Raw genomic sequence first — 21,689 nt, forward strand, 5'->3', positions numbered from 1 at the left:
CAGAAAAAAAGTTATACTAGGCTCTGGCAATATTTTCTTACTTAATCATATGAATTTAATTATATGTGCCTGTTGAATAAAACATGTTTAGCCTGGTGAAAGTTTTATTTGAAGTTTTAATAGTTCATTTCATTATAAAATAGTTTTTAAGTGGTTTACAGAAATGAACTACGTACTTTAAAAATTTTGTTTTGATAAATAGGTGGAAGAAATTAAAGGAGACTGCATTGTAAATATAGTGCTTAAAGAAAAGCTTTAAAAATACAAAAATGTTATGAACGGAAAACACTGAACTTTTTTTTTTTTTTTTTTTATTATATAATTTTATTTTTTTAATGGGGTGACATCAATAAATCAGGATACATATATTCAAAGATAACAAGTCCAGGTTATCTTGTCGTTCAATTATGTTGCATACCCACCACCCAAAGTCAGATTGTCCTCTGTCACCTTCTATCTTGTTTTCTTTGTGCCCCTCCCCACCCCCTATCCCTCTCCCATTCCCCCCTCCCCCCCCCGTAACCACCACACTCTTATAAATGTCTCTTAGTTTCACTATTATGTCCCACCTACGTATGGAATAATACAGTTCCTGTTTTTTTTCTGATTTACTTATTTCGCTTCGTATCATGTTATCAAGATCCCACCATTTTGCTGTAAATGTTCCGATGTCATCATTTCTTATGGCTGAGTAGTATTCCGTAGTGTATATGTGCCACATCTTCTTTATCCAGTCATCTATTGATGGGCTTTTTGGTTGTTTCCATGTCCTGGCCACTGTGAACAATGCTGCAATAAACATGAGGCTGCATGTGTCTTTACGTATCAATGTTTCTGAGTTTTTGGGATATATACCCAGTAGAGGGATTGCTGGGTCATAAGGTAGTTCTATTTTCAGTTTTTTGAGGAACCACCATACTTTCTTCCATAATGGTTGTACTACTTTACATTCCCACCAACAGTGTATGAGGGTTCCTTTTTCTCCACAGCCTCTCCAACATTTGCTGTTACCTGACTTGCTAATAACAGCTAATCGAACAGGTGTGAGGTGGTATCTCATTGCCGTTTTGATTTGCATTTCTCTAATAGCTAAAGAAGATGAGCATCTTTTCATATATCTGTTGGCCATTTGTATTTCTTCCTGGGAGAAGTGTCTATTCATATCCTCTTCCCATTTTTTTATTGGATTGTTTGTTTGTTTGTTGTTGAGTTTTATGAGTTCTTTGTATATTTTGGATATTAGGCCCTTATCTGAGCTGTTGTTTGAAAAAATCATTTCCCATTTAGTTGGCTTTCTGTTTATTTTGTTATCAGTTTCTCTTGCTGAGCAAAAACTTCTTAGTCTGATGTAGTCCCATTCATTAATTTTTGCCTTCACTTCTCTTGCCATTGGAACACTGAACTTTTAAAAATTTCTCTTAACATTTATTGAGATGTTATTAGCAGTTCTTTGAGTTAAAGACAAAATATTGAAATCTTGTTGCTATCTCCTCATTCTTACTTACATATCTCTATGTCATGAGTTGTTAGAAAAATATTAAAGCTAATCACCATTTTTTATAATAGGGTTTATTAGTCAAGGAAAAATACTTGTGGGATTTTTTAGATTTAATCTCTGTCAATGACAAAAATGGAAAAAGACTAGTATTGAGAATTTTGTTTTAAAAAGGAACAATTAAATGGCAATTATTTAATTATAGTAATTATTAATTATTTAAATGACATATTTGGGAATTTTAATTGGTGATATGGTAGTTTTTTTGTTTTTTTTTAACAGAGTCAGAGAGAGGGATAGACAGGGACAGACAGACAGGAACGGAGAGAGATGAGAAGCATCAATCATTAGTTTTCATTGCGCATTGCAACACCTTAGTTGTTCATTGACTGCTTTCTCATATGTGCCTTGACCACAGGCCTTCAGCAGACTGAGTAACCCCTTGCTGGAGCCAGCGACCTTGGGTTCAAGCTGGTGGGCTTTTGCTCAAACCAGGTGGGCTTTTGCTCAAGCCAGATGAGCCCGCGCTCAAGTTGGCAACCCCGGGGTCTCAAACCTGGGTCCTCTGCATCCCAGTCCAATGCTCTATCCACTGCGCCACCACCTGGTCAGGCAGTAATAGTTTTCTAAACAGAACCTTCAGGTCAAAGTCTAGATGCATTTATTCTGATAGTTTTAAAGTGACTGTTTGACCCTTTATTACTTTCCTTCTTTTTTTCTTATCTTTGAAAATGAGATTAAGGGGGGGGGGAGTAACTAATCTAAAAATCTTGTCATTGTAATTTAGGAATTTGGTTGAAATTACTCTAAGGAAGGGCGGCGAGTTTGAGACCCCTGCTCTAAGGGATGGATATCTTACACTACATTTACAGTTTATCATTTTGACTGTTTGAGAAAGTAAAGAGTAGTAGTCTGCTAATTTGCAGTACTAGTTGCAGTATAATAAGTCACATTGTGTACCAGTTAACTCATCTCTCTTCTCTTTTAAATTGGCCAATGGCTCCAGAATTGCTAGTATATCAGGTTTCTATTTGTTACAGTTTTAGGGATGTACAGCTACATACATTTAATTGATAACTGCTATATTGAATGAATTTTTCAAGGTTGTAATTTTTTCAATGATAACTTTTTTTGTTATAAAAATAATTTAAAATTTGGAAAATGCAGAAAAGCATAGAGAGCCTGTATGTAGACTCTTTAGTAGTAGAGTACTTGTAATTGTTATTATTTGTAAATATCTGTTTAATTATCTTTCTCTAGTTCCTACATTTTATGAATTCAGGAACTGTGTCTTGTGCTTGTCATTATACTTTTTGTATTTTTCTGAAGCTAGAAACGGGAAGAGACAGTCAGACAGCCTCCCGCATGCGCCCAACCGGGATCCACCCGGCACGCCCACCAGGGGGCGGCGCTCTGCCCACCAAGGGGCGTTGCTCTATTGCTACCAGAGCCACTCTGGCGCCTGGCGCAGAGGCCAAGGAGCCATCCCCAGCGCCCGGGCCATCCTTGCTCCAATGGAGCCTTGGTTGCGGGAGGGGAAGAGAGAGACAGAGAGGAAGGAGAGGGGGAGGGGTGGAGAAGCAGATCGGCACTTCTTCTGTGTGCCCTGGCCGGGAATTGAACCCCGGACTTCTGCACGCCAGGCCGACGCTCTACCACTAAGCCAACCGGCCAGGGCCTATACTTTATCCTATTTGTTTTTCAATAGAATAGCTAGATTTTCTTCTTGCCATTACAAATTAAAAAACTAGCATCCTTCTGTATGCTATTGTCATCCATCAGCTATCATTCCAGGGATGAACCAAAGAAGGCTCTGTCAGATAAAACAGATCAGTGTCAGTTACACCAAAACCTAATGGGTTTGGGAGACAAAATCCAGATGTTTCTATTCAACAGATTATAAACTCAGTTTCATTACGATTCACTTTTAAAAACTTTTTACTTTGAAATTACAGGTTTACAGGAAGTTGCAGTGGTAATACAGAGATTCTATGTATCTTCTCCCTAATTATCTTTAATCCCTAGCAACTGCTGTTACTCTTCTATTTCTTTAATGTTGTCCTTTTAAGAATTATATAAATGGAATCATACAGTATATGATTTTGTCAGATTGGCTTTTTTTTTTTTAAACTACGCCCAATTAATATCCAAATTATTGCATGTATCAGTGATTTTTTTTTAAATTTCTGACTAGTATAGCATAGTATGGTTGAATCACAGTTTATTTAATCATTCACCTGTAGTATTTTGGTTGTGTCTAGTTTTAGGCTTTTATAAACAATCGTGAGTATGTTCATGTTTTTGTTTAGACATGAGTTTTCATTTCTCTAGGATAAATTCACAGGAGTGCAGGTGCTGGGTCACAGAATAAGTATATGTTTACTTTTTTTTAGAAACTGCCAAACTGATTATCAAAGTGGCTGTGCCATTTTACAATCTCAGCAGCAGTGTATGAAAGATCTGCTTTCTCCAAATCCTTGCCAGTATTTGGTATTGTCAATACTTTTTTTGTTAGCCGTACTAAAAATGTGTATTGATATCTCATTGTGGTCTTAATTTGCATTTCCCTAATGACTACTGATCTGAACATCTTTTCGTGTGCTTATTTGCCATTATATATCCTCTTCAGTGAAATGTCTCCAGGTCTTGGCCCATTTTCTAGTTGGAAAATGTTTTTTTTTACTGTTGAGTTTTGAGAAGTCTTTATATATTCTAGGATTAAATTTTTCTGCCAGTATTTTATTACATAAAATTTCAAACATATAGAAAAAGTTGAGGAATTGTACCTGCATAGTTGCCACTTGCATTCTCCATTCAATATGTTACTGTTTGTTTTTCATTCATCTGTCTGTCCATCACCTATCTATCAATGAGTCTTATTTTCAAAATGCATATCAGATTAATTTGCAGATAATCTGTACACTTTACCTGTAACATTTTGGTTTATATATTATTAGAGCTCAATATTTAAAATTTTTTAAACAATTTTTTTCTTTAGGTAACATTTACATAGAGTGAAATGCACAAATATTAAGCGTGTCATTTAATGAGTTTTAGCATATTTGTAACACGAATCCCTGTGGATTCATTTTTTAGCTAACATTCTATCCAACTCTATAGCTTCTATTATGGTAAAAAAAGGGGTTGATTGATTATTCTTTCCCTTAGAACTTGATTTCAGTGTGTGTTTCTGGGATTACCGGGATCAGAATCACTGGGAATACTTGTTAAAATAAGGTTTGTGTGTCTCACCCTATACCTGCTAAACCAGAATCTCTAGGAATAAATCTTACAAATTATATTTAACTACTTGATGTCATGCTTACTTATAGTCCATTCACTCAGAATTTTTCTGGACTAGATAATTTCTTCTGTATCTGTGGTTCATAACTTTTCAGCTTTCATGCTAATGACACAAAACTATATGTTTTAATGTAGCTCATCTCCATGGCTTTCTACTTGAGCAGGATGGGATCTTTCACAGCAGATTGTCACCTGTGCCACATAAATCTACAGCTTTTGGAATATGTTTTAGAATTAATATTATATAGTATAGTTGAAACTATATAAAAAGGTTGTTTAACCTTAAGAAATTCTGTAATCTTTTATTTTTCTAGACTTATTAAGCTATAAAGCTATAACATACCCCTTTTCCAATTTTCAGTCGCTAGAAAGCTAAATACATAATCTAAATTCCAGATTATTTGTAGAGATGCCTATGATGTAAAATTATACCCTTGAGATACAAGATTCTTTAACTCAGCATTGTTTCCATTTTAAGTTGAATAATTTTTTATTGTGGGGACTTGTCCTGTGCATTTTGAGATATTTAGCAGTATTTCTCCTGTCCTGTACCTGCTAGGTGGCGTAGCATCCTCCTTGCCAGTTGTTACAACCAGAATCTCTCCAGACTGCAGAATGTCCTTTGGGGGACAAAATCTTGCCCACAGTTGAAAATCACAGCTTTAATAAATGTTTAATGTAAGGAGTTATATTTGAAGATGGGCTGTTAGTAAAAAAACAAATTACAGTAGCAAGTTACTGATACTCTTATGTTTTAATACTTTTTAATACATTCATGGGAATTTTTCCAACACTTTCATGTTCTAAAAAGAGTATATCTCTTAATAAACTGACACTCTTTTTACTATCTAAAATCTACCATAGTTCTAATTTATCATTAGTTGCTTAGAAACTTAACTAAATTTATACTAGTTGTAGTTAATTTACTAAGTAAACTTTTAGGGTTTTCCTAGTTACTTGGCTTTTGGTCCTTGCTTATTACATTTATAAATGTCTTATTATAAATTATTTAGAACTCTTGATGAAGACAGATGTATGGTTTAAAAATTGCTATTTAATAGGTAATGGGCTAGCTAGTCTAATTCTCATAACATGGATATGGGTGGGATAAAGAAATTTCTTGTATTTCAGGATTTTTGTATTGTAGTGATAATATTATATAGAACCTTTTCCCTGGGAGATGTTACATGGGAGAAGTATGGTTTGACTTTGGAGAAGAGGTACACATAGTAGTTAAGAACATGGATTGAGAGTTCTCACCATTTACTAGTTACGCAACTTTAGGTAAGATTCTTAATGCGTGCGAATATTACATTTTCTTATCTGTAAAGTGAAGTTGGTAATAATGCCACCTGTTACTTTTATTTTTATTTTTTTGAGGAAACTCCGTACTGCTTTCCACAGTGGCTGTACCAGTCTGCATTCCCACCAACAGTGTACAGGGTTCCCTTTCTCCATATTCTCACCAACACTTGAGCCTAATCTAAAGAAACCTGCAACACTAATTTGAAAGAATATATGCACCCCTGTGTTCATTGCAGCGTTATTTACAATAGCCAACATCTGAAAACAGCCCAAGTGTCCATCGGTAGATTGAGTGGATGAAAAACCTGTGATATTTTTACACATAGAATACTACTCAGCCATTAAAAAGAAGGAATGCTTACTTACCTTTTGCAATAGCATGGATGGACTTGGAGATTATTATGCTGAGTGAAATAAGCCACTCAGAGAAAGACAAAAACCATATGATTTCACGTTTTTGTAGAATCTAATGAACGAAATAGAAACATACTCATAGATACAGAGAACAGACTGACAATTGTCAGAAGGGAGGGGGTTGGGGGAGTGAAAGAGGAGAAGAAATTAACCAAGGGGGGAAAAACCTTATAGAGTGACAGCAGTATGGTGATTACCAGAGGGAAAGAGAGTGGGGGAGGTAGAAGAGTATAAAGGGGATAAATGGTTTTAGAAGGAGATTTGACTTAGGGTGTGAACATAATTCAAATATACTGATGCTATATTATAGAATTGTACACCAGAAAGCTATATAATTTTATTAACAAGTGTAACCCCCAAATAAATTCAGTGTAAAATAATAATAAACATCGTAGAACTCTTGATGAAGACAGATGTATGGTTTAAAAATTGCTATTTAATAGGTAATGGGCTAGCTAGTCTAATTCTCATAACATGGATATGGGTGGGATAAAGAAATTTCTTGTATTTTAGGATTTTTGTATTGTAGTGATAATATTATATAGAACCTTTCCCTGGGAGAGGACAGATAGTCTTCTGTCCTCTATTCTCTGTGTGTGGTTTTAGGCTTGATCCAGAATGATGTCAAGTATCCTCAGAAGGAGGGATTGACAGAGAATAAGAAGGGTGGTAATGGAGCTCTTCAGCACGGAACTGCTGACAGTCCGAAAATATAAAGCACAAGTAGCGTTGTCTTTTCTAAAGCACAAGTGGGTTTAAGCTGGAAATGCTTTTCTCCTTTAGACCAAAATTTAGAATTTTGTTGACATTGTATCCTTTTGGATTTTCCCTAAGCCATTATGTTTTTGCTTTCTTCCACCTTTATTTAAAATTTTTATTTTAATACATATTGTATGCATTAGTTTTATAGTTACATTCTGTTAAGACAGGAGGTATTTAAAATCAGTGTTGGAGAAGAAAGACAATGCAAAACCTCCTTTTACTGAAATGAATGACATAAATGCCCAGTCATGCTGCCTATTAAATTATGGATGCTAGTGTTCAATACTTTATTATATACAAAATATATTTAAATTACTTTACCTTAATTAAACTAGTGTTTTGGAACTTTTGTTGCATAATTTGCTTTTGAACTACTAAATTTGCCATATAGTGTGAGTAGAAGCAGTGAAGAATACTGGAATAAATGTACTTTGAAATCACAAATGAGTAATCTTGATCTTTAAATTCCTTGGCTAAAATCTTGAAAATTAGGATCCTTACCTGTGGTAGTTGTTAATGGTTTACATGAAATATATAAATGTTGAAAGCTTGTCTGCAGTGTTAAGTGCATTCAGTGTTCAGTTCTCTTCCCTCCTCTCCAGTGAGCCACATTGCCCCTACTACTAAGAGTGTATTTCCTGGTTGAAAGAAAAATCCCACAGTAACCTTTCAAAGGCTTTATTGATGGTAAAATTAGAAGGAAAAAGGAATTTGAAAAATATTAGAACACAAGAAGACAAACAGGAGAAAAAGAGTTAGCTCTGATAAAGTACTTTAGATAATACAGTTTTTTTTTGTGGTTTTTTTTTTGTATTTTTCTGAAGCTGGAAACGGGGAGAGACAGACAGACTCCCGCATGCGCCCGACCGGGATCCACCCGGGATCCACCCAGCACGCCCACCAGGGGCGATGCTCTGCCCACCAGGGGGCGTCGCTCTGCTGCTACCAGAGCCACTCTAGCGCCTGGGGCAGAGGCCAAGGAGCCATCCCCAGCGCCCGGGCCATCTTTGCTCCAATGGAGCCTTGGCTGCGGGAGGGGAAGAGAGAGACAGAGAGGAAGGAGGGGGGGATGGAGAAGCAAATGGGCGCTTCTCCTATGTGCCCTGGCCGGGAATCGAACCCGGGTCCCCTGCACACCCCTGCACACCAGGCCGACGCTCTACCGCTGAGCCAACCCGCCAGGGCAATACAGTTCTTCAAATGGAAAAATGTTGAATTCCTTCTGCTTACATTGTTGCTGTTACTGTAGGTCACTTACATATTTAGCAAAGTGAGCAGGTTTTGTTTTGATTTTTTTATTTAAATAATTAAGAATTGAGCTTGCAGCTCATTTAGGTAATTTTGACTGTAAAACTTTTGTAGTCTCTCTAGTTCCTTTGCCTTCTTAAATCGTTCCCCTTTACTCAAGGGAAGTGTGTAGTTATTTAAGCAGTATGCACTGGGGAGAACTCATGCATACTTCTGAGACAGGAATGGCTGTAGTGGTAGAGTGATGAGCTCCCCACCCCATAACTTGGCCCAGTGAACCTTTGAGGAGCTGTTTACGTTGTTGGATGGTACCACAGAACTTTATGTTGATTATTTCATGTGATATATTTTTCCTGTTGCTAATGTGGTACTATAGCAGTGGGTAGTTTGGCTACTGCAGTATTGCTCACTTTGGAAACTGCATAGTTCTGATTTCTGAGTCTATGATTTATTGTAGTTCTCTGCTTACGGTTTTTTACTGTGTATGTGTTAGGAGTTATTAAGGAGCACTAAAACCTTTGATTTCAGCAAGACTGTTTTAGTTTATAAATCTTATAGTCGGAAAAGGGAAAGCTGACTCTTTAAAATTTTGTCTGAATTGAAAGTTTATGAAGTTCCACCAATATATTTATACATGTTTGCATAGTTTCCCTGTCTACCATTATGTAATGAGTGGCACTGAAAAAGGGGAAAAGTGGATAATCCTGGAAATCATAGTTTTTCTCTTGGTTAGACTACTGATTTGCTATGTGATTATGTAAAGTTTACTTTGTTTTTAATTGTGTAACTAAGGAGTCTATCTTTTCCAGAATGGTTAAATACATAGGTATTAGGTAGTATAGTACACAGTGAAAAATACATGCAGTCAGGATGTTCATATATTGTATCCATTTTGTTTTTAAAAAACTTACTAGAATATTATCCAGTAAATTTCAAATCAGCTACCATGGATTGGTTGTTTTTCCTTGTTTGTAGATTATTTTAGACATGCAGACTTTAATTCAAAGATTTGAATTTATTACTTAATGTCAGTTTTTATTATAAGAAGGTATGTAATTTGGAGATTATACAATAAAATATTTTTGTATTTCTATTAAGATGTTAATATTATATTTTAACATTGTGTGCATAATGTTTTGTTTGTTTTCAGGTCCAATGATGCATCAGCAGCCTCCTTCTCAACAGTACAATATGCCACAGGGAGGTGGGCAGCATTACCAAGGCCAGCAGCCCCCTATGGGAATGATGGGTCAAGTTAACCAAGGCAATCATATGATGAGTCAGAGACAGATTCCTCCCTATAGACCACCTCAACAGGGTAAGAGTCCATTTGGAAAAATTTTCTGCTTAATATGAGTAACAGTAGTTGAAAGGCTTTCTTTCCCTTTTAATGAACTTTTCATGTAGGCATAGTCAGGGCTTTAGTTTCTTGATTTAAAAAAATATATATTTATATTTATCTATATTGATGTATAGATGTATTTTTTTCCTGAAAAGTGGTGGATGTGGTAGGAATAGTTGTTTTTTTCTTAATTACATGTTTGTGTGTGTGTGTGTGTATTTTATATCTATATCTCTATATATAGAGAGATTTTTTTTTCTCTTAAAAGGTAGAGGATATAGTAGGTATAATAGGAACTTCCTGGTATTCAGCTTTCTTTTATTTTCTGGGAAAATGCTTCATACCATATTATATCAAAAGCTATAGCAGAAAATACTGTTTTACTTTTGAGAAGGTACTAAATACATGGTCAGAAAAAAAAACCCTAATTTATTTCAAACTGTTCTAATATCAGAATAAAAAGGAAATTAGTTTTCTACTAGTTTGTCCCTCTTTTTTAAGAAGTTGGTGTTTGTTTTTTTCAGTTGGCATTGTTTAATATTATATGTATGGTTTTAACATTAATCTTTGTGAAATGTGTGTTGTGTTGGCTGTGTGTTTAAGTATGTGTGTGTATAAGAATAGTTAAAAGTGTATGAAATGCCAAAGCATGGGAAGGGAATCTACAGTTGAATTAATCTTTCATAACACCAGAATAGAAAGAAAGTCTTTAATGACCTGGTGAACAAATTGTTTATATCTTGACTGGTTGTGGTTTTTCAGGCCCACCACAGCAATACTCAGGCCAGGAAGACTATTATGGGGACCAATACAGTCATGGTGGACAAGGTCCTCCTGAAGGCATGAACCAGCAATATTACCCTGATGGTAATCTCTCCTAATGTTAACTTTCCCATTTTCTATCCTTGGCCCATATTAATGAAGATAGCTATTCAAAAACACTTTTAAGTGAATGAAGAAACTAGCTATATGTTTCTTCTAAGTTTAGAACACTTCAGTAATCTAAAGCATCATAGCATTAATATATATAGTCTATTTCAAAGTATATTTTGTTTAGATATTCCTTATTAGTACCATCGGGGATCACGTTCTGTCATTGGAATCCTTATGTAAAAGAGGATCGATGCTTTTTTATTTGCAGTTCATTTAAACCAAAGCCAATGTTACTAATTTACTTTTTTAAATAACAGCTTTATTGAGATAATTCACATACCGTAAAGTTCACCTGTTGGTTTACTTCTATGCATAGCTTAAATACATAGAATTTCTAAAGTTTTTTTCTATGTTTCATCATTTTAGTTAATATTGCATACTTTTTAAAGGACTATGATTTGTATACATTAGCATTTGCATTAGAGAAAAAGTTTTGGAGGTTAAATTATATCCATATAATGTAGTATATAGATTTAGTGGAATAGTAAAGGCATTTAGAAAACAAATTTTAATTTTATTTATTTGATTTAATGATATATTTTTTTTAGTAGGAAGGTGGTTCGTGAAAAAGTGGTTAGTAACGATGTGCTGTACTTGGTAACAATCCAAGCATCCAAGTAGGCTATCACTGTACACTTCAGTTTTCTCAGTTTTTCTGTATGTTTCAAAATTTATAATACAATGGTGAGAGGTAAAAAGGATTCAAACATATTAAACTGGTAAATTAAGAGGTGCTTAGTCACATCACAAAATGGTTTATCTTGTTATGAAAGGATTTGCAAAAGTTTTCATTTATATAGTAAACTCCCTTGGTGTATTTAAGGTAAACTACTTTCAAAGAGAAACTGTGGGAAACTAAGACTTTAAAGCTAAAGTGTTGGGACCATTTACGGGAAGCTAATATAAGCTAGCAAGAAGATGTAATTTGTATCTAAAAATCATTTTGCTTGCCATTTTTCATCAATGTATCTCTAAAGCATAAAGGTACATTGGTGTAAGGGCATTAGTTTTACTGCCAGAGTTTTGCCTATGTAGGCAGAACAAGCACTCACCTGTAGAATTTTGCAAACAATAAATGTTTGTTAGTGTTAGTGTTGTGATATGTATGGACAATTCTGGTTAGAAAACAACATATTAATTTTTTTTATCTCGGGTTTTTTGACCGGAATCATTCAGTGTTGTGCATTTATTTTTACATGTAGTGTAGACATTGTATTAAGTAAGCTTGTAAACTATAGATATTTTTAAAAGAGGAAATCTGCTGAATATAAATGATTTGTTGTTTAATTTTTAAAATACATTTTAAGTAACTGACTTGAATTTTGATACTGTTATTATGGTCCTGAATATTTCCTGAAATGTGTGATTTGTATTGTTTTAAATAGGATCTTTCTACTTGAGATAGATGTTATTTTTCTAACTATCAGAACTTTAAGGTTCTATAAATAATTCATCTTATTACATTGGGATTTAAAAATTTAAATGGTACATTTTGCTAGGTGTCTATTAATATATTTGTCTGACATTTACATAGAATATTTCATGTATAACAGTTAATTTTCTTAAGCAGCATTGGATTTTTTCTTATGTTTAGATATTTATGCCTGTAAATATGTAGATTAGGAATTGACAATCATTTTTTCTGTTAAGAACCGGAGAGTAAATAGTTTAGTCTTTTGTGTGACACATGGTCTTTGTCTCAACCACAGAACTCTTGTCATAGCATGAAAATAGCTAAAGAAGATATAAGTGGGCATGACTGTTTCATTAAAACTTTATTGACAAAAACAGGCCACTGGCCTATTTAGACTGCAGGCTATAGTTTGCTAACCCTTAATATAGATATTTTTAAGCTGGTTTGGGAACATTGGAATACTAGAGCACTGAATATAACATTTATTCATAACTGTATTCCTCCTTCCTTAGTTAGACATTCTACTAAAATGCAGTTCAGATTTTAACGAATTGATAGGTTATTTTCTGCGTTTTCTAATTAAAAGGACTAGAGTATTGATTTTCACTAAAGTCCAGTCATCTTGCTGGTGAAATTTATTGAGTATTAAAAGGAAAGGTGTACTCTAGCACTTAATACAATCTTAATTGTATGAAGGTGTATGCTTATGTTACCCTAGAAATATTTTTGAAAGGCTTCTAGTAGAATGGCAGCATTAAGCACTATATTTTTGCGCCTAAAAATACTTTGAGATACATATAATTTATTCAAGTAAACCAAATGTGAAATGGAACTCTTATATAAATATTTTGCGTTGTTTAGCATATGCTCTTGAATTGGTGACCAGTAGAACAGATGTTTTTGAGAAACTATAATTGCTTCCTTTATTCATTCTCAGTTAATTCAAGTTATTTACATGTGAAAGGCCTAAATGCTTTTATTCTCTTAAAAGAAAATGGAAGATAAAGTTTTTCACCCCTCTCAAAGAGGATTATCAGAGTTAAGATTTAAGTGTTCTAAGTTTCTAAATCTACTGTTTTTTGCTTTAAAAAATTTTGCACGTTATCTCTATATGAAAAAAATCACATTGGTAAATATTTGGCTAATGCAATTGAAATTATTTTTTATGTATTTCCATTTCTTTTTCCAGTTTTATCTGAAAGTTTAAATATATTTAGGGTTTTCACTCAGTGGCCATTAACGTTTCTTCCTGTCTCTTGTCGAATTGATGTAGGTCATAATGATTACGGTTATCAGCAACCGTCGTATCCTGAACAAGGCTACGATAGGCCTTATGAGGATTCCTCACAACATTACTACGAAGGAGGTATCTATATACCTTCACACACATACACATATATATCCCCTTCCACAGGAATGAAAATTCTTGCATAAGACAACTTCTACCCATGCAAAGCTCTCGTAGAAAAATAGTTGCTGGCTGTCTTGAAAGTTACAGGGAGCCCAGAACAATCAAAATAATTTCCTTACGTATATTTAAAATGTGTAACCATGACTTGCCATTTCTAACAACAATAAAAAGACTAAAACATTTTTAAAATAATTTTTTCTCAGTGGAAATTTTCTATTTGAACATAAATCCATCAATCCAATTTTTTTTTGCGTGTGTATTTACATATGTATAATTTCACATACAAGTATAGTGCCTTTAGGAAACAGCTTGCTGATCTTGTGTAGCTAGTGTGTGCTCTTGTAGCTGTCTTTAATTTTGTCTTTTTTATTTTATTTAGCATAGTCATGATCTTATGACTGTGATGTTCCAGTAAATGTAATGCTCGTATGGCAGAGACGCTGAAAATGCTGCAGTTCAACCTTGCAAAATTGGCTTTAACTGCAGTTTGTTTGGCCGAAATCCTTCTGTTTGGTTTGAGTTTTTTCTTTGTTTTGTTAACTTTTAAAAATCAATATGGCATTTTATTTTGTTCTTGTGTTGTTGGCTATGCATCTTAGAGGAAGTAATTAGTTAAGCCAACTTCTCAGGTTTTCCCCCCTCTTCTCCGATTACCCTGTAGGAAACTCCCAGTACGGCCAGCAGCAGGATGCTTACCAAGGACCGCCTCCGCAGCAGGGATACCCGCCGCAGCAGCAGCAGTACCCGGGGCAGCAGGGCTACCCGGGGCAGCAGCAGGGCTACGGTACGAGCTGACCACACTGGATTTCTGTCCCCTAAAAATAAAGTGATTAATGTTTTGAAATACGGAAGTGAATATTTATCACTTTTGAAAATTCCCAATTATTATTGTTTTATTACTATTGTTTATTACTGTATTATTTAAAACATTCTTAGATAAACTTTTAGGCTATTTAAAAAGAAACAGTGTAAGGTATTTTCAGCCGAGGAAGAAAGAAGGATATAGCCAGCAAGTGTGGACAAGCAAAAGCTTTATTTAGAGCGTTCCTGGGCCAGGTTCACTGGTCTGCAAGACAGCGGCCTGGGAAGTCGTGCAGCTTCTCCTGCCCGGGGGTGATTTATAGCGTTGGTAGGGTGGTGGTGGGTGGCGAAATTTCATTGGCTGACAGTTTCAAAATGCTCCTGGGTTCTTTTGGTGGGCCTGGGCATGTGTGGTTCCTCATGTGACCTTCCCCCATTGCCGACCAACCTCACACAGAGGCCCTGGCTGGGTGGTTCAGTGGTTAGAGTCTTTTTTTTTGGCTCACCAAGGTGGCTGGTTTGATCCCACATGAGATACAACCAATCAGCGCATCATTAATTGGAACAATTAAGTGAAACAACCTGTTGCTGCTTCTCTCTCTCACTTCTTCCCCTTTTCCTGTCCTCTCATTCTCTCAAATCAATGGAAAAATTAAATAAAATAAAATAAAAACCAACTAGAAATGGTTTCTTGACCAAAGATATACTCTATAGTCAGTCATATAGAGGACAAGAAATATGATTTTTAAAATTTTTTAAATGGCCGTTTCAACACTTTTTTTTTCTCTTAATATTTATTTTATTGATTTTTAAAGAGAGGGAGGAAGTGAGAGAGAGAGAGATAGATAGAAGAAGGAACACTAATCTGTTCCTGTGTGACCTTGACCCCTGACTGGGGATTAAACCTGCAACCTCTGTGCTTTTATCCAATGCTCTAAAACCCAACCGAGCTCTCCAGCCAGAGCTTATGAATTCTTTTTAAACGTTTTATTATTTTTATTACTTTTTTTTAATAGATTTTTAGAGAGACATAGAAAGGAAGGGCGAGAGAGAGAGTGTCTTTCATTCCACTTAGTTGTACATTCATTGGTCATTTCCTGTATGTGCTCTGAATGGGGAACAAACCAGCAACCTTGGTTTTTTCAAGACAACGCTCTGACTGAGCTAACCATCTGGGTCCAAGAAATAGAAATTCTTAGACATATTTAGAATTTATGACCAGCAGCTAGTTTTATGTGCTTGGAAAATGATGAATTGGTTGCATATTAACCATATTTACATAATCTGATTAGCAAATTTGTTTCTAAAATTAATACTATTTACTATTACTATGAAAGATAATGTTGATTTTTAAAGTACAAATGTGATTTGTTTAGAATGCATAAAGAGATTGTCTTTGTTATTTTCTAAATAGCAACATCCACATCCACAGGTACATATATTGCAGCTGTGTGTCTTACAGAGTTTAGGGGTATTTTGTTTCCCTGTTATATATTCACTAAAATATGTACTAGCTGGCTATCTGACTTTAAATAACTCTATTGGATAAAGAGTGGGGAATGCTAAGGACCTTATATGTGTCTTAAATTTTAGGCCACTTTAACAATTTAAAAAATAGGAAAATACAGGTGTTTTTATTAAAGTTATTTATTGATTTTAGAGAGAAACATAATTTGTTCTGTTTATTTATGCATTCATTGATTGATTCTTGTATGTGCCCTCACTGTGAATCAAACCAGGAAACAATATATTAGGATGATGCTTAAACCATCTGAGCTACTTGGCCAGGGAAGTAGCTGTTTATTGATCTGCCATCATCTCTTGTTAACGTGGTCTCTTTCTTACATCAGTAATGTTTTACTACTTCTATTCGTTGACTTAAGCTCTACTATTACTATAGCACTTCCTCTACTGTGATGGCAAATCTAAGAACCAAAATCAGGCTAAAAATTCTCTTGTACCTTCAATGTATGTATTGAAATTAAGTCAGTTATTGTGAGTCAGGCATTTCCTTACAGTGCTACGTTCTGGTTTTCTAATGTCAGATATGACTTTAGAAATATTCTGTGCGTTTCTTGTTTTTTACAGAGGGACTTCTTTGTTCTTCTCAAATTAGAAACATTTAGTGACCACTGTCTATTTGTACTTTGAATAGAGTATTCTGGTTTAATTGCATTTGCGTGGAAACAAATATGTAGTTAAATCAGGTAAATCTACTGACTTAAGAGATGTAATTATTTTCAGTGGGAAGAGGGAATATAGGAGGTTAAATATTTTTGGTTTAAGTAGCTAAATGTTGTTTTGTTAGACATCAGGAATCCTAAAGAACCTCCCATTTTGCTTATACATCGACTTATCAAACTTTCTTCTAGAAGAATATTTAGAGTTTTAATAAATGAACGTATAATTAAGTAACATAGACTGATGAAATTGATTTAAGCTTGAAAATTTATCGCTTTCTTTGGTACTTTCCTCTGCATTCAGGGTTTTTTATGGCAGGTTTTGAATGTTTGTGATAGAAAACATAAATATCAAAGCTTTTTAGTTCATACTTTATAAAGCCTGCTCTATAATAGACAATAGTGGAGTTTATGAAATAGACATATTTGTTTGGCAAGCCAAATTAGTCCCTTGCCATCTTTGAAATTTGAAATCATTCCTTTTTATGGGTTAAGTATTAAAGGTGATTGGTACACAGTGTAATCTTGGAATCAAGTTTTCCACATGCAAATTGTAGCTTATCAAGTCTTTATTTTCGGTTTGAAAATATTGTGACAATAAGTTTGTCAATGCAGAACATAAAGAATTTTTTTGGTGATTGCAAATATAAATCTAGAATTTACATGTAAAATTATTCCTTTTTATTCTATTAGTGATTACAAGTATAAATCTAGAGTTATACAGCTGTAAATATCATTGATTCCCAAACTGTATTCAGAAATTTTAGTATTTTAGTTTGAATTCGTTTCTCACCTTTTCTTTTACAACTTGCTTATACTGATTAACTTCCTAATAGTGTTTACATGAATTTTTTTCATGAGGAGTTAACCTGCCTTACAACTCCTCTATCTCTTTTACTCATTTTGACATATAAATTTTTAATGGCTAATGCATAGCACAATGGTTACATTGAATCAGAACATTTAGTACATAGTGGTATCCATATATTATTTCCACTCTTACTATAAACTTTGGAATTTATTTCAAAAGCATTTGAGAAAATCATGATAACCAAGCTATCCTTTTTAGATTAGATAGAAAAACATAACACCTAGTTTTAAACCGTTTCTAGAGTACTAGAGCATTATATTTTTATTTGGGCTCTTGTTTATGTTAATTATTTTACAGGTCCTTCACAGGGTGGTCCAGGTCCTCAGTATCCTAACTACCCACAGGGACAAGGTCAGCAGTATGGGGGTTATAGACCCACACAACCTGGACCACCACAGCCACCACAACAGAGGCCTTATGGATATGACCAGGTAAGTTACTTGGCCAACTGACTGCTGCATTGTTTGTGCATTCTTGATTAGGTTAAATATTGTTACTTGAAGGTTCGTTTTTTTCTTCTCCTGTTCATAATACATGAGTTAACCAACAAAACCTGTTTTTACTTTTAACTCTTTTCCATAGAAGGCTAGCACAGTGGATTATAATTATACTACCATGTAAAACATGTTTTATCTCTAGGCACCAGCATTCATTCGTGGTCTCTCATTCTCATTCTCTTTATCTCTCCCTCTTTTAAATTCACACTTATTATCTGTCTCTGTTGCCTCCTTCTTTGCACATACTCATTATCTGAAGACTTTTTTTTTTTTTTTTTTTACATAGAGAGAGAGTCAGAGAGAGGGATAGATAGGGACAGATAGGAACGGAGAGAGATGAGAAGCATCAGTCATTAGTTTTTCGTTGTGACACCTTAGTTGTTCACTGATTGCTTTCTCATATGTGCCTTGACCATGGGGCTACAGCAGACCGAGTAACCCCTTGCTCGAGCCTGCAACCTTGGGTCCGGCTACAGCAGACCGAGTAACCCCTTGCTCGAGCCTGCAACCTTGGGTCCAAGCTGGTGAGCTTTTGCTCAAACCAGATGAGCCCGCACTCAAGCTGGCGACCTCGGGGTCTTGAACCTGGGTCCTCCGCATCCCAGTTTGACGCTCTATCCACTGAGCCGCCGCCTGGTCTGGCTCATTATCTGAAGTCTTAATAATCTTTCTTCCCTGTTATCTTTCCTTATACTTTTAAAAATGTAGAGGTGTGTATCTCATTTTAAGACAACTGTATTCTCTTGAAACAAATGTTTACTTAGGTTCCTTTTTTTAACCACAGACAGTAATATGTACCACTGTCATACTTTTGTGAGTCTTTTCATATATACTTTGAATTATAATATAAATGACTTATTATGTTGGCAGTTTCTTTAAATTGATTACAGATTTGCTGATGACTTTCTGGTGAGATTAATCTGGTCTCTTCACCACTTAAGCTACCTAAAATAGGTTTTTTTTTGTAAGTTAGGGTTTTGGGGTCAGATGATTTGATTTGAGGAATAATAACTCATGCTGTACTAATTAGAAATTGAGGCATGAGTAGTTCTTTTCTAATGCTGTTTTAAGCCTACAACCTCTTTGTACAGACACTTCCTATTTAAGTGATAACGATAAAAGAGACATAAGAGACAAAGTGAAAGGGTAAGGACAGATGACTAATATTGAAGAAAATACACTAGAACTAAATCAAAGGATTAAGCAGAGGACTTATTAAATTTTTAAAGCACAATACAGTGGTACCTTGAGATACGAGTGTAATTCAGTCTGTAACCGAGCTCATTAGTCAGTCAACTCGTACATCAAACAAATTTCTCCCATTTAAAATAACGGAAATAGATTTAATTCGTTCCAGCCCTGTGAAACATCCCCAAACCATCCTAAATTATGAAAAAAGACATGTTTTTAATTAAGAAACACACATGTATACTTGACCAATGCATAACAAAATATATGAAATAAAAGAAAAAAGTGTTATTTAGTACTGTATTCTTACCTTGGAGACAGATGAGTGCAGCTAATGGAGGTGAATGGTGGAGGAGGAGGGAGGGAGGAAGGGATGCAGGCATTGTAGACACGTAAACTAAAACTGCACTTTCTTAACACTAAATGTAAACTAAAACTACATTTTCTTTAAACAAAACTAAAACTTCACTTTCTTTACTTAAAATGAAGCCACAAAAACTTAATTTTTAAAAATGTACTTTCTTTACTTTAAACTTATCCTAAACTTAACATTCCGTATTTTAATCTAATCACCACCCGTTTTTGCCTTTTGGGCTGCACTTTGGGCACTTTCACTTGCAGGACTTTTGAATAAAAATCAATCCAAAGAGGTTTGCTTTTGCCTGCCTTTTCAAATATTACATGACAAACAAGTGTCAATAAAAAGTGCTGAAGCATGACCAGTTGAAACTTTTTCTGGGTGTTTCTTTTCAATGAAACTTGAAAGCTTCTCCCATGTTACCAGCATGTCTTTAATTTCACTTGTAGAAATCACTTCCTCCGACTCTACCTCGTCCTCACTACTAATCTCTTGCAGAAGCTCCGTATGTTGCATCATCTGTAGCTCCTTCAACTCCTCAGTTGAGAGTTCCTCCTCATGTTCCTTGACAAGCTCGTTTACGTCCCCCTCATCTACCTCCAGACCCATCGACTTTCCAAGGGACACAGTCTCCTCCAACGCTTCTACCTCGGTCTCGGTCTCTGGTTTGAATCCTTCAAAGTCCCTGTCTGCAACAACATCAGGCCACACTTTTTCCATGCTGAATTCAAGGTTCTTCTGGTAACCTCTTGCCATGCCAAGTCAATAATGCGTCAACATATCACGATGTTGTAGTGATCTTTCCAAAACTCTCTAAGGGTTAGAATTGTATTCTCAGTCACCTCAAAGCTGTGGCAGAACAAGTGCTTTGTGTAAAGCTTTTTAAGGTTGGAAATGACCTGCTGATCCATAGGTTGTGAGATTGAAGTCGTGTTGGGTGGGAGGTAGAGGACTTTCACGAATTTGAACTCATCGAGAATGTCATCTTCAAGACCAGGTGGGTGGGCTGGAGCATTTTCAAGGATTAGTAATGCTTTCATAGGGAGTTTATTTTCTTGAAGATATTTCTTCACTGCAGGACCAAAGACGAGATTTACCCATTCAATAAAAAACTGCTACGTAACCCATGCCCTAGCATTGGCGCGCCACATAACTTGCAGTTTTTCTTTAAGAATCTTGTGAGTCTTAAAGGCTCAAGGATTTTCAGAATGATACACTAGCAGTGGCTTTACTTTACAGTCACCACTAGCATTTGCACACAATGCAAGGGTCAGACAGTCCTTCATGGGTTTATGGCCTGGCAGTGTCTCTACACTGATGAAAGTCCTTTGGTGCATTTTTTTCCAAAACAATCCTGTTTCATCACAGTTGAACACTTGTTGGGGTTGTAGCCTTCCTTTGCGATAAGCGCAGCAAAACGTGTGATGTACTCCTCAGCTGCCTTAACATCAGCACTCGCAGCTTCACCATGCCTCACCACCGAGTGGATACCCGATCTCTTCTTGAGATTTTCAAACCAGCTGTGACTTGCCTTAAATGTATCTTCTGCTGCCTCTTTTGAGATTGATGGTTCTTTCTTCAAGTCGCTTAAAAAGGTGCCTTTTCGCATATTACAGTCTCCGTCACTGTATCTCCTGCCAGCTCTTTCTCTTTCACCCACACCAGCAGAAGCTTCTCCATTTCTTCATGGATATTTGTTTTTAATTGGGACAGAATTGTAGTTGTTTTCGCTGGATTTGCGCTTTTGATGGCATCTTTTTGTTTAAGGATGGTACAAATTATAGGTGTATTGTGGTCGTACAGCCTTGCCAGTTCAATCACTCGTACACCATGTTCATGTTCTTTTATTATTTCTTGCTTTACTTCTGTTGACATCATTCTCTTCTTCTCACCACTGTGCTTTACACTCACTTTCTTTGGCCCCATGATAGCACACAAAAAAAGTTAGTAAAAAATGCCAAAATGATGCAAGAATGAGTACAGTGCACGAGATTCTACTTGATTCTGCGAGTAACTCGTGAGAAAGAAGGAGATGCTGGTGTTGTGCTGCTGATACTGGACCCGTGCGCCAACACGCCAACTAGCGGCAGTTTCCCGAATTACAACTCATATCTTGGAATTTTGCTCTGATCTCTAACAAAAATACAGACCAAGTTGCTGCTCGTAT

The 21,689-nt window shown here is 35.4% G+C and overlaps 1 protein-coding gene across 2 annotated transcripts in view; it reads left to right on the forward strand.

The window, feature by feature from the left end:
- Window positions 1-21,689, forward strand: part of SS18 (SS18 subunit of BAF chromatin remodeling complex) — a 73,628-nt gene that overhangs the window by 46,604 nt on the left and 5,335 nt on the right. Inside the window, exons 6-10 of one of the 2 annotated variants that reach the window (XM_066352479.1) lie at window positions 9,678-9,845; window positions 10,632-10,736; window positions 13,490-13,582; window positions 14,289-14,411; window positions 17,777-17,910. In XM_066352479.1, the coding sequence (XP_066208576.1) occupies window positions 9,678-9,845; window positions 10,632-10,736; window positions 13,490-13,582; window positions 14,289-14,411; window positions 17,777-17,910 (623 nt within the window). The remainder of the gene's footprint in view (window positions 1-9,677; window positions 9,846-10,631; window positions 10,737-13,489; window positions 13,583-14,288; window positions 14,412-17,776; window positions 17,911-21,689) is intronic. The other variant, XM_066352480.1, reaches the window with a different exon arrangement.

The sequence above is a fragment of the Saccopteryx leptura genome, chromosome 11, assembly GCF_036850995.1.
Source record: "Saccopteryx leptura isolate mSacLep1 chromosome 11, mSacLep1_pri_phased_curated, whole genome shotgun sequence".
In the NCBI taxonomy this organism is placed as follows: Eukaryota; Metazoa; Chordata; class Mammalia; order Chiroptera; family Emballonuridae; genus Saccopteryx; species Saccopteryx leptura.